The sequence below is a fragment of the Anomaloglossus baeobatrachus genome, chromosome 11 (genome assembly GCF_048569485.1).
Source record: "Anomaloglossus baeobatrachus isolate aAnoBae1 chromosome 11, aAnoBae1.hap1, whole genome shotgun sequence".
Taxonomy (NCBI): Eukaryota; Metazoa; Chordata; class Amphibia; order Anura; family Aromobatidae; genus Anomaloglossus; species Anomaloglossus baeobatrachus.
In genome coordinates, this window is record NC_134363.1 from 174188206 (window position 1) to 174205226 (window position 17021).

Genomic DNA, 17021 nt, shown 5'->3' on the forward strand with positions numbered 1-17021 from the left:
CCACCGTGGACGTCCAGACTGCCCCGATCCTATTGCCAAGAACCATAGTCCTCTAAATTTTTAACACTCAACTCTAGTATGTATACCGTACCAACCAACTGTGCCATTTTTAGCAAATTTGTGGGGAAATTGGACTCTAGGAGGATGGGGTTTATGTAACTCTGCACCCCAAAGTTTACATTTTTTTGCCGCATCCTGGTATGGCATCTATGCCGGTACACTGAGGCAGCCCAGACCAAGGCAGCGTGAACTTCCTTGGCTTGAACTTGAGTGCCGGCATTTTGGGTGTTTTTTGTGATAGCCGGGCCCATGCAATGTCAAGTAGATCTACCACACCCAAAATGCCGGCATTCAAGTGCCCACCGTGGACGTCCAGACTGCCCCGATAGTATTGCCAAGAACCACGGTCCTCTAACGCTTAACTCTAGTATGTATACTGTACCAATCAACTGTGCCATTTTTTGCAAATTCGTGGGGGAATTGGACTCAAAGGGGATGAGATTAAACTCAGTATGTCCATGTACATAGAAATACAGTGAGGTGGGTCATATATAAATCGCCACACCACTGTAGAGCTACTCCAATAGCATAATCTGAACAGAGAACAGAGAGTAGAAATGCTTCAAATTCGTAATTTATTTGTACAAGATTCATACACATAGAAATTACAAGGTCAAAGGACCAGGATAAATAAGGCACTAGGGGTGACAAGGGATGAAATAGGCAAAAAGACCTGAAAATCTGCACTTCCATGAAGCTCTGACACAATCAAATACCCATAGGCCACATGGGAATAAGGCAATACAATAGCGTATCTGAAATCAGCATATAACGTTTGTCAGAACCATTCTATTTTATATACAATTTTTACCTTTTGATTTGTTTTTTGATTCTTATTTCTAATATTTTTTCTTTCCCCTATATCTTATGTGGCTCAGCTATGATTCCAGCTGTCATCCTCATCCCTTGGTCCAGAAATCTGATCGTTTTCTACACATCTTTATTTTCAAGTCATACACAGAACTCAGGAGCCGGCGCTATGTTCCACGATTGCCTTCTATATATATATGTTTATACTGTGTTATATGACTGATATATATTGTTCATGATCACTTCGCAGTATACGAGGCTGCTGTGCTTTGCACTTCCGGGTCCTGAGCTCTTACTGATGTGCGCGTGCCTGCATCTTATCGCCGCCTCTGCTCTCCCCGGCTGTCTTTTGCCTGACCTTTGCGCATGCGCGGGAGCTATGGAGACGCGTCCCCGCTCCCGCGCATGCGCTGGGTCATGACGGCCAGTGGGAGGTGCCGGGTTGTGTGGTGCAATGTGCGCACGCGCCGAGATTGATCAGCGAGGTGCATCAGCTGGACACTGGGCTATTTATAGTAGCCCTGCTGCGTCTTCTAATCACTCCCTGATGAAGCGAACATAACACTAACGTGAAACGTACGTTGGAGTTTTATCTTGGGGGTTCACCCCTCTCGTCACCTCCGGATTCATCTGCATATCCATGTGCAGTACTTCATCTGTATAGATCTGCAGGTTGGTCTTTTGTTAAGTACACATGCATCAGTGTCCTATCCTTTAAATTGTTTAATCTAATGAACACTTGGTTCAGGTTTTACTCTTATCATACAGGAACATGATGCATGTGTCTTGACATTACTGCCTGCTTACTCTGTTACTATTCCTGGTATGGTCCACATGGTTCTGACAAATTTTATATGCTGATTTCAGATACGCTATTGTATTGCCTTATTCCCATGTGGCCTATGGGTATTTGATTGTGTCAGAGCTTCATGGAAGTGCAGATTTTCAGGTCTTTTTGCCTATTTCATCCCTTGTCACCCCTAGTGCCTTATTTATCCTGGTCCTTTGACCTTGTAATTTCTATGTGTATGAATCTTGTACAAATAAATTACGAATTTGAAGCATTTCTACTCTCTGTTCTCTGTTCAGATCAAAGGGGATGAGGTATATAATTTCGTATCCTAAAGTATACATTTTCTGGTCCGGTTAGGGTCATTCCCAGGTGGGTTTGTTGGCAGGACTTAAGTCACCCCCAACAGGCCAAGTATGTATAATATAAAGTTGCCCACTCTTTTTGGAGTTTAAAAGGCCACCACTTTCTCCAGGAGGCTCCCGGAATTTCCAGGAGGTTTCCATCAATCGATTGTATTGGAATTGGGGTTAATAGACATTTGGATATAGGAGATTCTTCCTTTGTGGTATCCACTACTATGTCTTTTAAGTTTTTGTGTTCATCCGTGGCCTTGCCTCAGTATTTCCCCATTGCCTTCTCTTCTACTGGCCTGGAAATTGGCTACCCCAATCAATGGGCCCAATCTGGTATACCTGCCATTACCTAGATGCGTAGTTTAGAGTCTATACCAAGACAAATCAATGCAGCAAACAATAGAAAATACTGCCCGAGAGAGCCCTTGTGGCTGCCTCATCCCATAGATGGTGTGATCCGGCACAGGCAAGTTGTAGAAGAGGAACCAGTCCTGGTGACCCCATCACACATAGGGCTCATTCAGACATTTGTGAAAATCGGTCCACACACGGGGATAGTCCATGGGTCTCCAGATCCGAACTCAGGGTTATATATTCCATTCTGGCTGCGGAGTAGTGGTTGGTAGACCCGAGGAGAGTCTGTCCACTGCGGCCCATCATCGGACCATGATGCTCGAATGTCTGAATGACCCTTCATCCATTTTTATTGTTTGTAGACCAGTAGAGATATAAGCAGATGCCACCATTTATAGATTGGAGATGGTGACATAAGACGGAAGGGTAAGGCAGTTTGTCGGTGCAAATTGACTTTGTGTGGCAAAGTAGCTTAGTGCTCCTACTTGAATCTATCTCTGCCTCCTGTAAAACCAGATCTGTCAATCAAGGAAGAGGAGGGTGGAGGCCGATGAAAAACAAGCAGGTCGGAAGGATGCACAATGAGCGCATGTGCTTGGTTTGAACCGTCATTTGGACCAATTGCCATCATAAGTTACCTATTAATTAAATTAAAAAAAAAATTAAGATTATTTTTTTTTCCTGAATCAGAACCTTTATTAAAAATATACAATAGAACTATTGCAATTTTTACTGTCCTCTGGGGCTATTTTAGACTCCTACTTCTTGTTGTTTCAAGAAACAACACCTGTACATAGCCAAAATGAACAGACTCTGGCCATATGTTTTGCACCGAAGCCAGGGGCGGACATACAGTATATCACTAAAGTGAGTACACCCCCTCACATTGTTGTAAATATTTTATTATACCTTTTCATAGGACAGCACTGCAGATCTGACCCGGTGATACAATGTACGGTGTCAGTGCGCAGCTTGTATAACAGTGTAAATGCAGTGTCCTCTAAATAACTCAACACACAGCCATTTACCCTGTTATGCAAGCTGCGCACTGACACCGTACATTGTATCACAGGGTCAGATCTGCAGTGTTGTCCCATGAAAAGGTATAATAAAATATTTACAAAAATGTGAGAGTGGGGGGTACTCACTTTTGCGATATACTGTACCACTGGTGCAGCCTGAGCAGCTGCACAGGAGCCCAAGAGATAACGGGGCCCACTTCCACCTCCAAACAATGCAAACAATGTGGAATTGTGCGGTATGATGAGCTATTTGACTTGTATAAGGGCCCATATATTGTTCTTGATTGGGCCTCTTCTTTCTGTGTCCACTCCTGAGTGAAGCATCTAATGAGCATGTGCAAAGGTCATTGTGTATGGACGGAGAGGAGGTGAGCTGTGACATAACACGGGATCCACCAATCCCAATGTGTAATCAGCTGTGTTGCATATTTGTAAACCTGTCTGTGATGATAATCAGCCTGCTGAAAACTCTTCCAGGATGTAGGTGTCTAAAATAGCCCTATTGGACAGTGGGAAAATTGTAAAATTGTGGTGCGAAAAGAAAAATCTTGATTTTTACAATAGGTCGTTTTCTGCTGACACATTTATTTTTGTGGGTGCTATCTCCAAGGTCTGAAAGTTTGGAACTTATTCATATATACAGCAGATAATTCTGTATACATCCTAACCGCTGAGACAGAGTTCAGACATCTGAGCACAGACTGCAAAGCACAGACTGCAAAGCACAGACTGCAAAGCACAGACTGCAAAGCACAGACTGCAAAGCACAGACTGCAAAGCTCAGACTGCAAAGCTCAGACTGCAAAGCTCAGACTGCAAAGCTCAGACTGCAAAGCTCAGACTGCAAAGCTCAGACTGCATAGCACAGACTGCGGCTCCACTGACAGTCTTGTACATGCTGGAGGCCACTTATTTTGGGTTTAGACCCATGTCCAGGCCTTACTCGGACCCCGTTTATACAGACATCTGAATTCGACTTCAGTCCTGTACATCTGAGACTTATTTCTATGGTGGACTTTTTCAAAATTAGCATAACCGAAAACCCTTTTCTCGAACTCTTAAGCATTTGTGCAACTAATTAGCTTGATGTTTCTTGCTACGGCTTATAAAAAATCTGCAGCCGTTTCTGCGCTCGCTGCTTGTCATGTCCTTCAATATTTTGCCTTTATTTCTGATATCGCCGGCTGACAGGCTGCATTCGCTGGTTTAATGCCTTCACTACTAATTTAAATTTGTTTTTTTGTTGTTTTATATATATTTTTTTTTTATTTTTTTTTTTTTAATATTTCATGTCTCTTTTGAATTGATGTATTGCAAGTATTTGTCACGTGTTTTCCATGTTAATGTATATATTTTCCATTACTATCCCGCTGGTTTCCTCTTTGTATAATAAGTCTTTTTTGTTGTGCTGTTGTATTAATTACCCCTTTAATTACCTTATTTCATAACTCATTTTATGGTTGTTTTGCAGATGATATCCCGTTTTTCACATTAATAGTGTGCTGGTTTCCATCGACGCATTGATATCCTACTGCTAATTCCATTGATATTGTGCTTTTTTTGTGATGTGATGTTTTTTTTATTTTTTTTTTTTTTTAATTTGGAATTTTTTGTTCTCCTTGTTTTTTCCATCCAGATCCCCCTACCACTCCCCCACCACCCACAACAACCACCACCACTACCACCACAACTACCACACCCACCACCACCACCCCAGGTATGGTAACTTCATTACATGTGTGTATGTCACTTCCCTGCATGTGTTTTTGGTTTCGGGGGCAAGGGATCACCTTTTTTTCAGGTTGTTTGCAGCTTCTGAGCCAAGGGTGAGCAATACTTTAAAATTTGTTATAAAGAGGACCTGTCACTTGCCCATAAGTCCTTTTTCTTTACCTTTGTGTAAATGGCGCTCTTCTCCTGAATCCGGCGCTGTTTCTCTTGTGTAGAAACTCCTCTCCGTTCCTGAGATATGGCCCTGTCTTCCCTGTATATCAATTGTACTTTTTGTTAGCCAAGTGGGCGTGGTCTTCATCACTACTGTGGGTGACCACACCCAGTTGGCTTACAAGTCTAGATTTCCATACATGGAAGAAACTGTTATATCTCAAGGAAGGAGAGGGCTAGGAAAAAAAAGAAAAACTATGCCAGATTCAGGAGAACAGCGCCATTTATAACAGGTTGGAAAATTACCTATTTACGGTAATTGACAGATTCTCCTTCAATGGGTTTTCTCATAAACAATATATATCACCTATCCGTAGGTTACGTACTAAATGTGGATCTGACAGCTGGAATATTCACAGAACAAGAAAACGACTCTCCTGAGTGAAAGGAGCACTACTGAGCATGTGCAACTTGTCCATAGGAGTGGTGGTCGCACATGCTCAGTACCACTCCATTCACACTAGGGAGTTGGAGATCAGGATCGGATAACTGGAACCTTCACAGAACAAGAATACGACTCTCCTGAGTGAATGAAGCGCTACTGAGCATGTACAACACTACTGTCCATGGGAGTGATGGCCGCACATGCTCAGTATCACTCCATTCACACAAGAGACTTGGAGATCATAGTTTTTGGAATGGGTGGGGGTCTCGGTCTTAATCAATATATATCACCTAGCCGTAGATTAGATAAAAAAGGGGGATTTGACAGCTGGAACCTTCACAAAATAAGAACACGATTCTCCTGAGTAAATAGAGCGCTACTGAGCATGTGCAAAACTACTCCATTTACTGTCCATGGGAGTGGTGGGCGCACAAGCTCAGTAGCACTCCATTCACACTAGGGAGTTGGAGATCGAGGATCTTATAACTGGAACCTTTAGAGAACAAGAACATGAATCTCCTGAGTGAATAGAGCGCTACTGAGCATATGCATCACTACTCCATTCACTGTCCATGGGAGTGATGGTCGCACATGCTCAGTACCACACCATTCACACAAGGGACTTTGAGATCATAGTTTTTGGAATGGGTGGGGGTCTCGGTCTTATAAGCAGTATATATCACCTACCCGTAGATTAGGTAATAAAGGGTGATCTGACAGCTGGAACCTTCATAGAACAAGAACACGACTGAGTGAATAGAGCGCTACTGAGCATGTGCAGCACTACTCCATTCACTGTCCATGGGAGTGGTGGTCGCACATGCTCAGTAGCAGTCCATTCACACTAGGGACTTGGAGATCATCATCTTTCGGATGGGGGGGACCGCAAGCGATCATACATTTATCATCTATCCTGTGGGTGATGTGTTTTGTTTATGGGACAACCCCCTTTAATGTCATGTGATCATTAGGAACCGTCCATGATCATTCTTCCATTCTTAGGGTATGGTCATATCAAGTGGGAATGATTTTAAGTATTTTTTTTATATTGGTTCGGACTGAATTTGGATTTCAGTATCAACCACATGGATGAGATTTGACCAAATTTGACTTTGTCAAGTTCTTTTAGATTTTCACAGAGGATTATACCTCTAAAAAGAGCTAAAATCCGTATATTATACAGTCATATTTTGCTCTCGTATCGATGGACCCTTAAAGGAGTCAAAGGAGGTTGCTAAATTTGGAAGTTATCTCCAAATGGGGGATAGCTTCCTGATTTCTGGGGGTTTAACTGGCCCCCCACCCACCCAACACTGATCCCGAGCTCCACGTGAATGGAGTAGAGACTGAGCACGTGGAGTGCTGCTCTATGATGAGCGGGCCAAGTTCTAGATAAAACAAACAGGAGTGTGGTTAAACGTGGCTGCTATGAATAAGATGATGGTCCAATCCCTAGTATAAGAAAGAGGGTGCTTTATTGACGCGTTTCGAAGTGTTTCCCAACTTCTTCCTCAAAATAGGCACCAAATTATGCCTAGCGCTCAGCTTTTTCCAGCCGTACCACTGCAAATGAATAAGAGAACACGTGCTCTGCTTCCGCTCTATTCACACTGGGCTCCTCTGAGACCCATCCTTTCGATCGGTAGGCCCCCTAGCCACCAGGAAGTTACACCCTATCCATAGGATGAGGAACATCCAAGGCTGGGGAATATCGTCTAGTCTTGGTGCCCTTTAAAGCCCCAAAAGTAAGTGCAGACCTCAGAGTAGGAAGGAATGTGAAGGGTCCCCTAGATGGGAACCCATTAACCAAAATCGTTTCCGCTGAAGCAAACCCGGCCTGTCCATTACCTATGTGCTAAGTTTGGAACTTATTCCATGTTCCTAGAATAAGGAATAATATCCCAATTACTGGGGGCCTAACAATTAGGACCAGCACTGATCTCGACAACCAGGACTCAAAAAAGTCCCATTTGAATGGAGTGAAGGCCGATCACACTCTCGTCAACTACTTCCATTCATAATGAGAGTGCCAGAAACGAGTACGGCTATCTCCTGTGGTCCCATTGAGATAGATGGAGCAGAGATGTGCATGCTCGGTCTCCTACGCGTTAAAAATGGACTTTTTAGATCTCGGGATCGTTGGGAGGTCTCAACCTCATCAAACCCTAGTGATCAGAAATGTATCCCTAGGGGGTAACTCCTAATCTTGGTACATAAAGCCTCAGAGTCATTAACCTTTAGGTAAGTGCAGATCAAAGAGTATGATGAAGTATAAGAGGAAGGTAGATGAAAGTAGGATGGAGTGCGACGGGTCCCCTGGATGGGAACCCCTTAACAGAGATTGTTTCCGCTATAGCACACCCGGCCTGTCTTTTAGCTATGTGCTAGGTTTGTAAGTTATTCCATGTTCTCAGAATAGGAGATACTATCTAAGTTACTGGGGGCCCAACCATTGGGACCACCACTGATGTTGAGAACCAGGGCACTGAAGAATCGTATCTGAAGGGAGTGAAGGCCGATCACACACACGTCAACTCCATCCATTCTTAATGAGAGGGCCAGAAACCAGCTCTGATATATCCGGTGGTCCCATTGAGATAGATGGAGCAGGGGTGTGCATGCTGTGTCTCCTACGCAGTCGAAAGGGACTCTTCGGCTTTTTGGATTGTTGGGAGCTCCTAACCATTGGACCCAAGTGATCAGAAATGTATCTCTAAGGGGTAACACCTTATCTTGGTACCTACCCTATAAAGCATCAGAGTCATTAACCTTTAGGTAAGTGCAGATCGAAGAGTATGATGAAGTATAAGAGGAAGGTAGAGGAAAGTAGGATAGAGTGCGAAGGGTCCCCTGGATGGGAACCCCTTAACAGTGACCGTATGTGCTAAGTTTGGAAGTTTTTCCATGTTCTCTGAATAGGAGATAATATCCCAATTACTGGGGGCTCAACCATTGGGACCGCCACTGACATTGAGAACCAGGGCTCTGAGGAGTCCCATGTGAAGGGAGTGAAGGCTGATCACACGCACGTAAACTCCATCCATTCTTAATGAGAGCACCAGAAACTAGCTCGGTAGTCCCATTGAGATGGCTGGAGCAGGGGTGTGCATGTTGTGTCTCCTACACATTCGAAAGGTACTCTTCAGATCTTGGGATTGTTGGGAGGCCCTAACCATTGCACCCAAGGGATCATAAATGTATCTCTAAGGCGTAACACCTTATCTTGGTACCTACCCTATAAAGCATCAGTCATTAACCTTTAGGTAAGTGCAGATCGAAGAGTATGATGAAGTATAGGAGATAATATCCCAATTACTGGGGGCCCAACCATTGGGACCACCACTGACATTGAGAACCAGGGCTCTGAGGAGTCCCATGTGAAGGGAGTGAAGGCCGATCACACGCACGTCAACTCCATCCATTCTTAATGAGAGCACCAGAAACTAGCTCAGTGGTCCCATTGAGATGGATGGAGCAGAGGTGTGCATGTTGTGTCTCCTACGCATTCGAAAGGGACTCTTCAGCTCTTTGGATTGTTGGGAGGTCCCAACCATTGGACCCAAGTGATCAGAAATGTATCTCAAAGGGGTAACGCCTGATCTTGGTACCTACCCTTTAAAGCCTCACAGTTATTAACCTTCAAAGATAAGTGCAGATCAAAGAGTATGATGAAGTATTGTAGCGGAAAGTAGCATTGGAGCGCGAAGAGTCCTCGTTAATTGAGCTGGACCGTAGAGAGGTCGCTTCAGCTCTCGAAAACCCGGCCTGTCCATTTCCCATATGGTCAGCTATTTATTTAGTTGGCCTCCATCTAACCCTAGATTTCCACCGCGGCGGTTATCTGGGCGAGCCGCGCTCGTAACCAACTGACCTTCCGAATCCAGACCCGCAGTGATCGGACGGCTTCTATTAAAAAAAGTAATGAGAAAAACCCTTCGGACTTGGACAGCCGGAATTATCAGTCATTCCGGCCGCTCCATCTCCTAGCAACTGTGCGAAACATTCTATTACTTTGATTACATTCCAATTTTTTTCCATTTTTTTTTTCTTTTTTTTTTTTTTTTTTTAAAAAAACCATAAAACATTTCACGTCGGCAATCACTCTTGTCAAACTGTGTATATGAAATAATTGGAAATAATAGGCGCTTTCCTCCCAGTGACACGTCCCCGGGGGCCCACGGTTATGTTACCCAGGTGCTGGCCCGGCACACACAGGGTCAAGTGGTTTATTTATGCTGGTTCCTGTAGTGCGTGGTAATTTCCGTGAGAGCCATATTTGCCTAATTAAAGGGATTTCCAAGCGTGACCGAGCTATTCGGAGTCTCTGGTCTGTCGATTTGCAGTAAATTGCAGCGTGCGCTTCCTTTTCATCCTAAAAATGCATAAGGAGGCTGAGCCGCACGGTTATGATAAATGATGCCATATGTAAATGACTGCGTGCCTATCACGTCCGCCTGGATTTCCAAAGCTTTTCTTTTTTTGTGGAACCAATCGGTCAGTAAAGAAAATTCGGAAAGAGATGCAGGATAATGTAATGCACAATGCAAAAATCTTCATGTTTTGATGCATTTTTGTAAATCAGCGAAACCAAACCATTTTGTAATAATTATTCTGTGTTCTTGGGGGATATATAAAAGAGGATAGACCCATCATTGCAGGCGTATCACTCTTAAAGGGATTGTTCAGGACCACAGTATTGAGGCCCTGTCCTTAGGAAAGGTCATCCGTATCAGATCCGTGGGAGCGGTAGAACACCACAGCTCCATACACTGCCTAGTGGCCGTTCTCTGTACTGCAGCTCAGTTCCTATTGGAGTAAATGTTGCCTGAGCTTCAGTACTTGGGAATGGGGACGGCACCGTGTACCGCGCTGTGCTGCTTTGGCTCTTTATGCAAGTTTCAGACGGATTCCACTCCGCGTAGGTCCTGGATCCACGCTGTGTAGGTACGTCTTAGCTGCACGCCACATAGGTCCCGGCTCCACGCCGCGCTGGTTCGGCCCCGGCTCCACACCGCGCTGGTTCGGCCCCGGCTCCACGCCGCGCCGGGTCGGCCCCGGCTCCACGCCGCGCCGGGTCGGCCCCGGCTCCACGCCTCGCCGGTACGACTGAGCTCCACGCGGCGTGTGCAGGTCCCGCCTCCACGCCGCGTACATCCGGGTTCCATGCGCCCCATCAGCTTATTTTCTGTAGTTTCTTGGGTCAAAGCCTCTAAAATCTCTCATTGTTGATAGTTCATCAATATTCAACTCCTAGAAAGTCATGTTAATGGCTTTAGATGGATGAAAAAATGCTAGATTTATTGGATTTCTCCCCCCCCCCTTCCCCCCCCGAAAAAAAAGGGATCTATCCTATTGGATACGAAGTCATTTCCATTGACCATGACTATATTGGAGCTTATTTAAAGATACTGGCGGGCATTTGTCAAGCTTGGTGTCTTGTCAGACGGCCTCGAACCGATCGTCTACACGGGTCTTTTATGACAAATGTATTACAAGGTAGATGGGAGTGAATCCATTCTGAAGACCCTGGTCCGGTGGTCCGTACTCCATGGCGCCCGGGCAAGAGCCCTGATAACCCCCTCATCCCCAGCTCCTTGTTTGATCAGTTGGCCTGGCATGACGGACGCACGGTGAAGCCAGGCCAACTGATCAAGTGAGTAGCCGGGGACACAAGAAGGAAGGAGGCAGTTACTTGACACCCGTCCCGAAACCAAGACTACTGACCAGGCAAGTAGACCAGGGTCCTGCAAATGTATTATCTCGTCGTAACCAGACTATAAAGAACTTTGCATTTAAACCAAATGGATCATAACCAACATTCATTGTTTTAATTAGATTTTTGTGTTTACATTTTTTTTGGTTCTTTTTAAATATGGCATTTTTTTTTAGTTTTAGACCTTGTCACAGGAATGCTTGCAGTGATCATTTGGTGCTATATTTACTGAGGCACCATTTATCTAACACAACATCTTGAAAAGGAATATTTCAGCTTTTTTTCTATTTAATCTGAGAGCAGCAAAATGACAGAGACCATGTTTCCAGGCATGTGACACTTGCTCAGTAGCTTGCTGCAGTTTAAGTATAATTGGTGTTTTAACAGCAGGAGATTATCACTGCTGGACTAGCTATTGCAGGCCAGGCAGTACAGCTAATCTGTGTATCACTGCCCCAACCACTGATTAGCCATTTGCTGACAATGTACGATGTATACAGGAAGCTGGCAATCAGTGCTGTGGGCTCAGCATTCATAACACTGCTACATCTGCAATAGAGAAAACTATGGAAACTAAATCAGGAAGTTATAAATTACTGGAATCGGGGTCTCTAACCGAACAACATGCTCTCAGGTTCCATAGCAAAAAATTGCTGACAGATTCTTTTAAAAATGGCATTGAACTTGACAAATTTGGAATAATAGGAGAGGTTTTTCTTCATCTTAAAGGCTTTGGGGTACAAGTCTGGAGTCACTCTATGTTACTGAAAACTTATGAATCATCACAATGTGTGCACAGTCAGTATTTTTCAGCGCTGGCACCAGAAGCTGGCGTGCGCGTGACAATAAGTGTGTGATTTGCATACATGCGGTCACATGCAGACTAGTCGTGCACAGCCTCGCTCAATACAAGTCTAGTCGGATTGTGACTGGAAGTATTCAAATCATTTACTTGTGCTCACGATTTCCCACTCCCGACATCGGAGAGTATATAGTGTCTGGAGAAATGGACCCCAATGTCAGACAATGCCTCTTTAATATAAAGGAGCGTGCAAACTCTGTTCAAGCTAAAGAAGTAACTGGAAGTTACAAAGTTTTTGGAGTCAGAAGTTTTAGAGGAGGAGACTTCCACTGATTGCTAAAATGAAAAGACTGAGGAGCTCGTCTCCAACAGCAAAAACCAATTCAATAGAAAGCCTCAGCCCTTCTGTATCTAACAGGCAGAGAACTTCTCCTTTATCATTTTAATGGTTGCTGAAGGTCTCGGCACTCAACCAACCACCTATAGTATCAAAATATCATTGTATGTTAAAAGTTCTTAAACAATTCACATACTTTCCATATGTTTTCATCTGGCATCTATGCCTAATTAACCAAGTTGTATCAAGCAAATCGTCAATATACCGTGACAAATCTCTATAGAAAACAACTGGAGGCACCGATTCTAGTGAACGGATATCATGCATGATCATAAATGTTTTTTTCATGTATATTAACTGGTTAAAAGAAGAATAACAACACTAGTATATAGATGAGTTTTTTTTCTTTTCCTTGAAACCGCGCCATGCCCGTCTCTGGGCTGTGTTTGATAATTTCGATTTGGTCCATTTCAGGTGAATTGGACTAAGTTTTATTAGCAGAGATAAATCTGTGCACAAGTTTGGAAACTTTTCTAAAAGAAGGAAAATAAATAAATTATTCGTTGCACCAAAAATGCCAACATGGAAATGTAGTCCGGTCAACCGGCCTCATCTTATAGAGGAGACTGATCTGTGGAAACATTATATAATTTTTTTTTTTCATATTTTTTTACATTTTTGTTTCAGGGGTTTAGGAGTTCAGTGGGAGGTCCTAATTTGTGATCTACAGCCAGAAGGCCTCAATTAGCAAGTGACACCGCCCACTGGACTAATAGTCTTGGTATGCTCTAGGTGTAGGAGTCCGATTGGCAGTTTTACTCCATAACTGGCAGCCTTCCAGATGTCCATAAGTAAGTAGGACCTCCCACTGGACTACTAAACCCAGAATGAGCAGAGATATGAATAATCTCCGTGCATTCCAGGTTTAGGGCTGCAGGGGGACAGTTTTATTCCATAACTGGCAGCCTTCCAGATGTCCATAAGTAAGTAGGACCTCCCACTGGACTACTAAACCCAGAATGAGCAGAGATATGAATAATCTCCGTGCATTCCAGGTTTAGGGCTGCAGGGGGACAGTTTTATTCCATAACTGGCAGCCTTCCAGATGTCCATAAGTAAGTAGGACCTCCCACTGGACTACTAAACCCAGAATGAGCAGAGATATGAATAATCTCCGTGCATTCCAGGTTTAGGAGTCCAGTTAAAGGTCCTAATTATTTATGGACATCTGGAAGGCTGCCAGTTATGGAATAAAACTGTCCCCCTGCACCCCTAAACCTGGAATGCACGGAGATTATTTCTATCTCTGCTCATTCTGGGTTTAGTAGTCCAGTGGGCGGTGTCACTCACTAGTTGAGGCCTTCTGGGTGTAGATCACAAATTAGGACCTCCCACTGGACTGCTAAGCTCAAAACAAGCGGTATTCAATTGAATGGAGGACAATTTGACCTGAATCTTTTCCCCCAGCCCAATATATCAATCTTCTCAGCTCCTCTTGACCTATAACATGACGTTGACAGGTTCCCTTCAAAGTTCTACATTGGGCTACAAATAGAAGAGGATATTCCTGAAACAATATGTTCGATATCTATTTATGTACTAACTTTTTGGAATATTTTTTGGAACGGACGAGCTTCGTGTTAACCTGTGCATACTTATAATAATGGATATGAAGAGAAGCCTCCTTGATCACCCATAGCATTGTGTAGCTAATCATGTCCTAGTGTGGATTTGAAAAAGTGAGGACAAAACTCTCGTTTTCCCCCAAAGTTGCATTGTTAGCCCCTCACCGCCCGTAGTTCCTTTGGTCCTAGAAGGTTGTGCTCCTTTCAGGACTGGAGGTAAGTGTGAGGTGTCTCTCTGGTGTATGACTGTTACGTTCTCCCTTGTCTTACAATTTCAATGCTGTGTGAGATTCATTACTGCTTGTGTATTATCTGTTCCCTTTATTTTGTCCCATTTTTTCCCCTTTTTTTGCATGCTGTTCCTTCCGTTTCCCTCCTTCCTCCTCCTCTTCCCGTGTGTAGACGCAAGTGCAACGACAGAGCCCGCGGTTCACGGTTGGTATCAGCTTTCTGTTCTCTATTTCCAGATGCCAACAAGCCATGCCTGTAACGTAAAGGGGTATACGATGTATCCATAGAGGGGTTGGGAGTGACGAGGATGGAGATCCATCACTTATCAGCCAAGGACTGACCTTAACCACCTACCTACGGTCCTTTACGTCCAGTGGTGGCCTCTGTGGCCCGGTAGTCTTTGCTCCGATAGTAGCTCTCTTTACATAGTCGGGCCTGGCTTGTTGCTCTGTTTGGTTTGTCTTGTCTACATTCTGGTCCTTTCCTGAGACCTGTGCATGAAATGCATGACGGCACTAATGGTTAATGCAGCTGGTGGGATCTGCAATGGGCAAGGTGAAACGCTGAGTCCTTAATACTCCTGCACAAGTTGCAAGATAAAATACATCTAGTGTGTGGGGTTTTTTTTGGGTATCCAATGTCTTGACCTGCCGGATGAGGGTGCCAACGGAGGAGCGTAATGGAATCTTGTTTAGACCAATGCTGGAGCGGGGCGTTTTGGATATCAATACACATTAATCCCATATATTTTTAGGGAGTAAGCCAGCAATCTAATGTGTATTAAAATCTACCATATGTTGGGAGAAGAGGAGGATTGGGCATGTTAAATATCAGTATGCCCAATCTTTCTCTAGTGAATAAACATATACGATCGGCCGAGTGATTCGAGTGGAATAGCTGACTGATAAATGAGCATTCGACCAACAGCTTAAAAGGGATTGTCCAGAGATATTAAGCTGTCCCCTATCCACAGGATAGGTAGGGGTCCAACCACTAGGAGCCGATTGGCAGAACGAGGTAGTAGATGTGCTCGACCACCACTCCAATTCATTTCCTGAGGGGCTGCTGGCAGCGGAGTTCGGCTTTGTACCTCCACCCCATTGTAATGGAAATAAGTCTCCCATCATGGATAAAATAATACCAGTTTTGCCGATCGGTGTGTGTTTCCGCGGTCAAGACTTCCACCGATCAGCAAGTTATCATCTATCCTGTGGATCGTTGATATCTTCTTTTCACCAGAGAACCCCTATAAGTGTATGATCACTCAGCGTTCTGCATTTAATGCATTGGTACAATTGATCCCCATTACCATTAGATGAAAGTTGTCTGTACCCTGCCCATTTTTTTGGGTAGGATTGGCTAACTATGCAGTGTCTACGGCCTCCTGACTCTGCCCCGACAGATGATGACGGAGGAGAGAAACGTCAAGTAGTTTGAACCCTGACAATGAGATAGCCAAGATGTATGGGCACCTTAAAGGGGTGTTCCGATCAAAATCCACAAGTCTGCAGTCACTGTGTGTAGAGACTTGTGAATCTGCACATTGCAAGGACAGTAAGGATTACTGTATTATGTTTACTGAATAGAAAAGTGTACTAATTAGTGATGAGCGGGCACTACTATGGTCGGGTGCTCAGTACTGGTAACTAGTGATGAGCGGACACTACCATGCTCGGGTGCTCAGTACTGGTAACTAGGGATGAGTGGGCACTACCATGCTCGGGTGCTCTGTACTGGTAACTAGGGATGAGCGGGCACTACCATGCTCGGGTGCTCAGTACTGGTAACTAGTGATGAGCGGGCACTACCATGCTCGGGTGCTCTGTACTGGTAACTAGGGATGAGTGGGCACTACCATGCTTGGGTGCTCTGTACTGGTAACTAGTGATGAGTGGGCACTACCATGCTCAGGTGCTCAGTACTCGTAACTAGTGATGAGCGGGCACTACCATGCTCAGGTGCTCAGTACTCGTAACTAGTGATGAGCGGGCACTACCATGCTCGGGTGCTCAGTACTGGTAACTAGTGATGAGCGGGCACTACCATGCTCGGGTGCTCAGTACTGGTAACTAGTGATGAGCGGGCACTACCATGCTCGGGTGCTTAGTACTCGTAACTAGTGATGAGCAGGCACTATCATGCTCTAGTGCTCAGTACTGGTAACTAGTGATGAGCGGGCACTACCATGCTCGGGTGCTCAGTACTCGTAACTAGTGATGAGCAGGCACTACCATGCTCAGGTGCTCAGTACTGGTAACTAGTGATGAGCGAGCACTACCATGCTCAGGTGCTCAGTACTGGTAACTAGTGATGAGCGGGCACTACCATGCTCGGGTGCTCAGTACTGGTAACTAGTGATGAGCAAACACTACCATGCTCGGGTGCTCAGTACTTGTAACTAGTGATGAGCGGGCACTACCATGCTCGGGTGCTCAGTACTGGTAACTAGTGATGAGCGGGCACTACCATGCTCGGGTGCTCTGTACTGGTAACTAGTGATGAGCGGACACTACCATGCTCGGGTGCTCAGTACTGGTAACTAGTGATGAGCGGGCACTACCATGCTCGGGTGCTTAGTACTCATAACTAGTG

At 44.6% G+C, this 17021-nt stretch overlaps 1 protein-coding gene across 5 annotated transcripts in view; it reads left to right on the plus strand.

The window, feature by feature from the left end:
• CADM1 (cell adhesion molecule 1) overlaps positions 1 to 17021 on the plus strand; it is a 312527-nt gene that overhangs the window by 264458 nt on the left and 31048 nt on the right. For 2 of the 5 annotated variants that reach the window (XM_075328726.1, XM_075328728.1), the window contains 2 exons: positions 5029 to 5109; positions 14601 to 14633. The exons of 1 other annotated variant lie outside the window; for it this stretch is intronic. In XM_075328726.1, coding sequence (XP_075184841.1) covers positions 5029 to 5109; positions 14601 to 14633 — 114 coding nt within the window. The remainder of the gene's footprint in view (positions 1 to 5028; positions 5110 to 14600; positions 14634 to 17021) is intronic. 2 more of the 5 variants (XM_075328727.1, XM_075328729.1) reach the window with 2 other exon arrangements.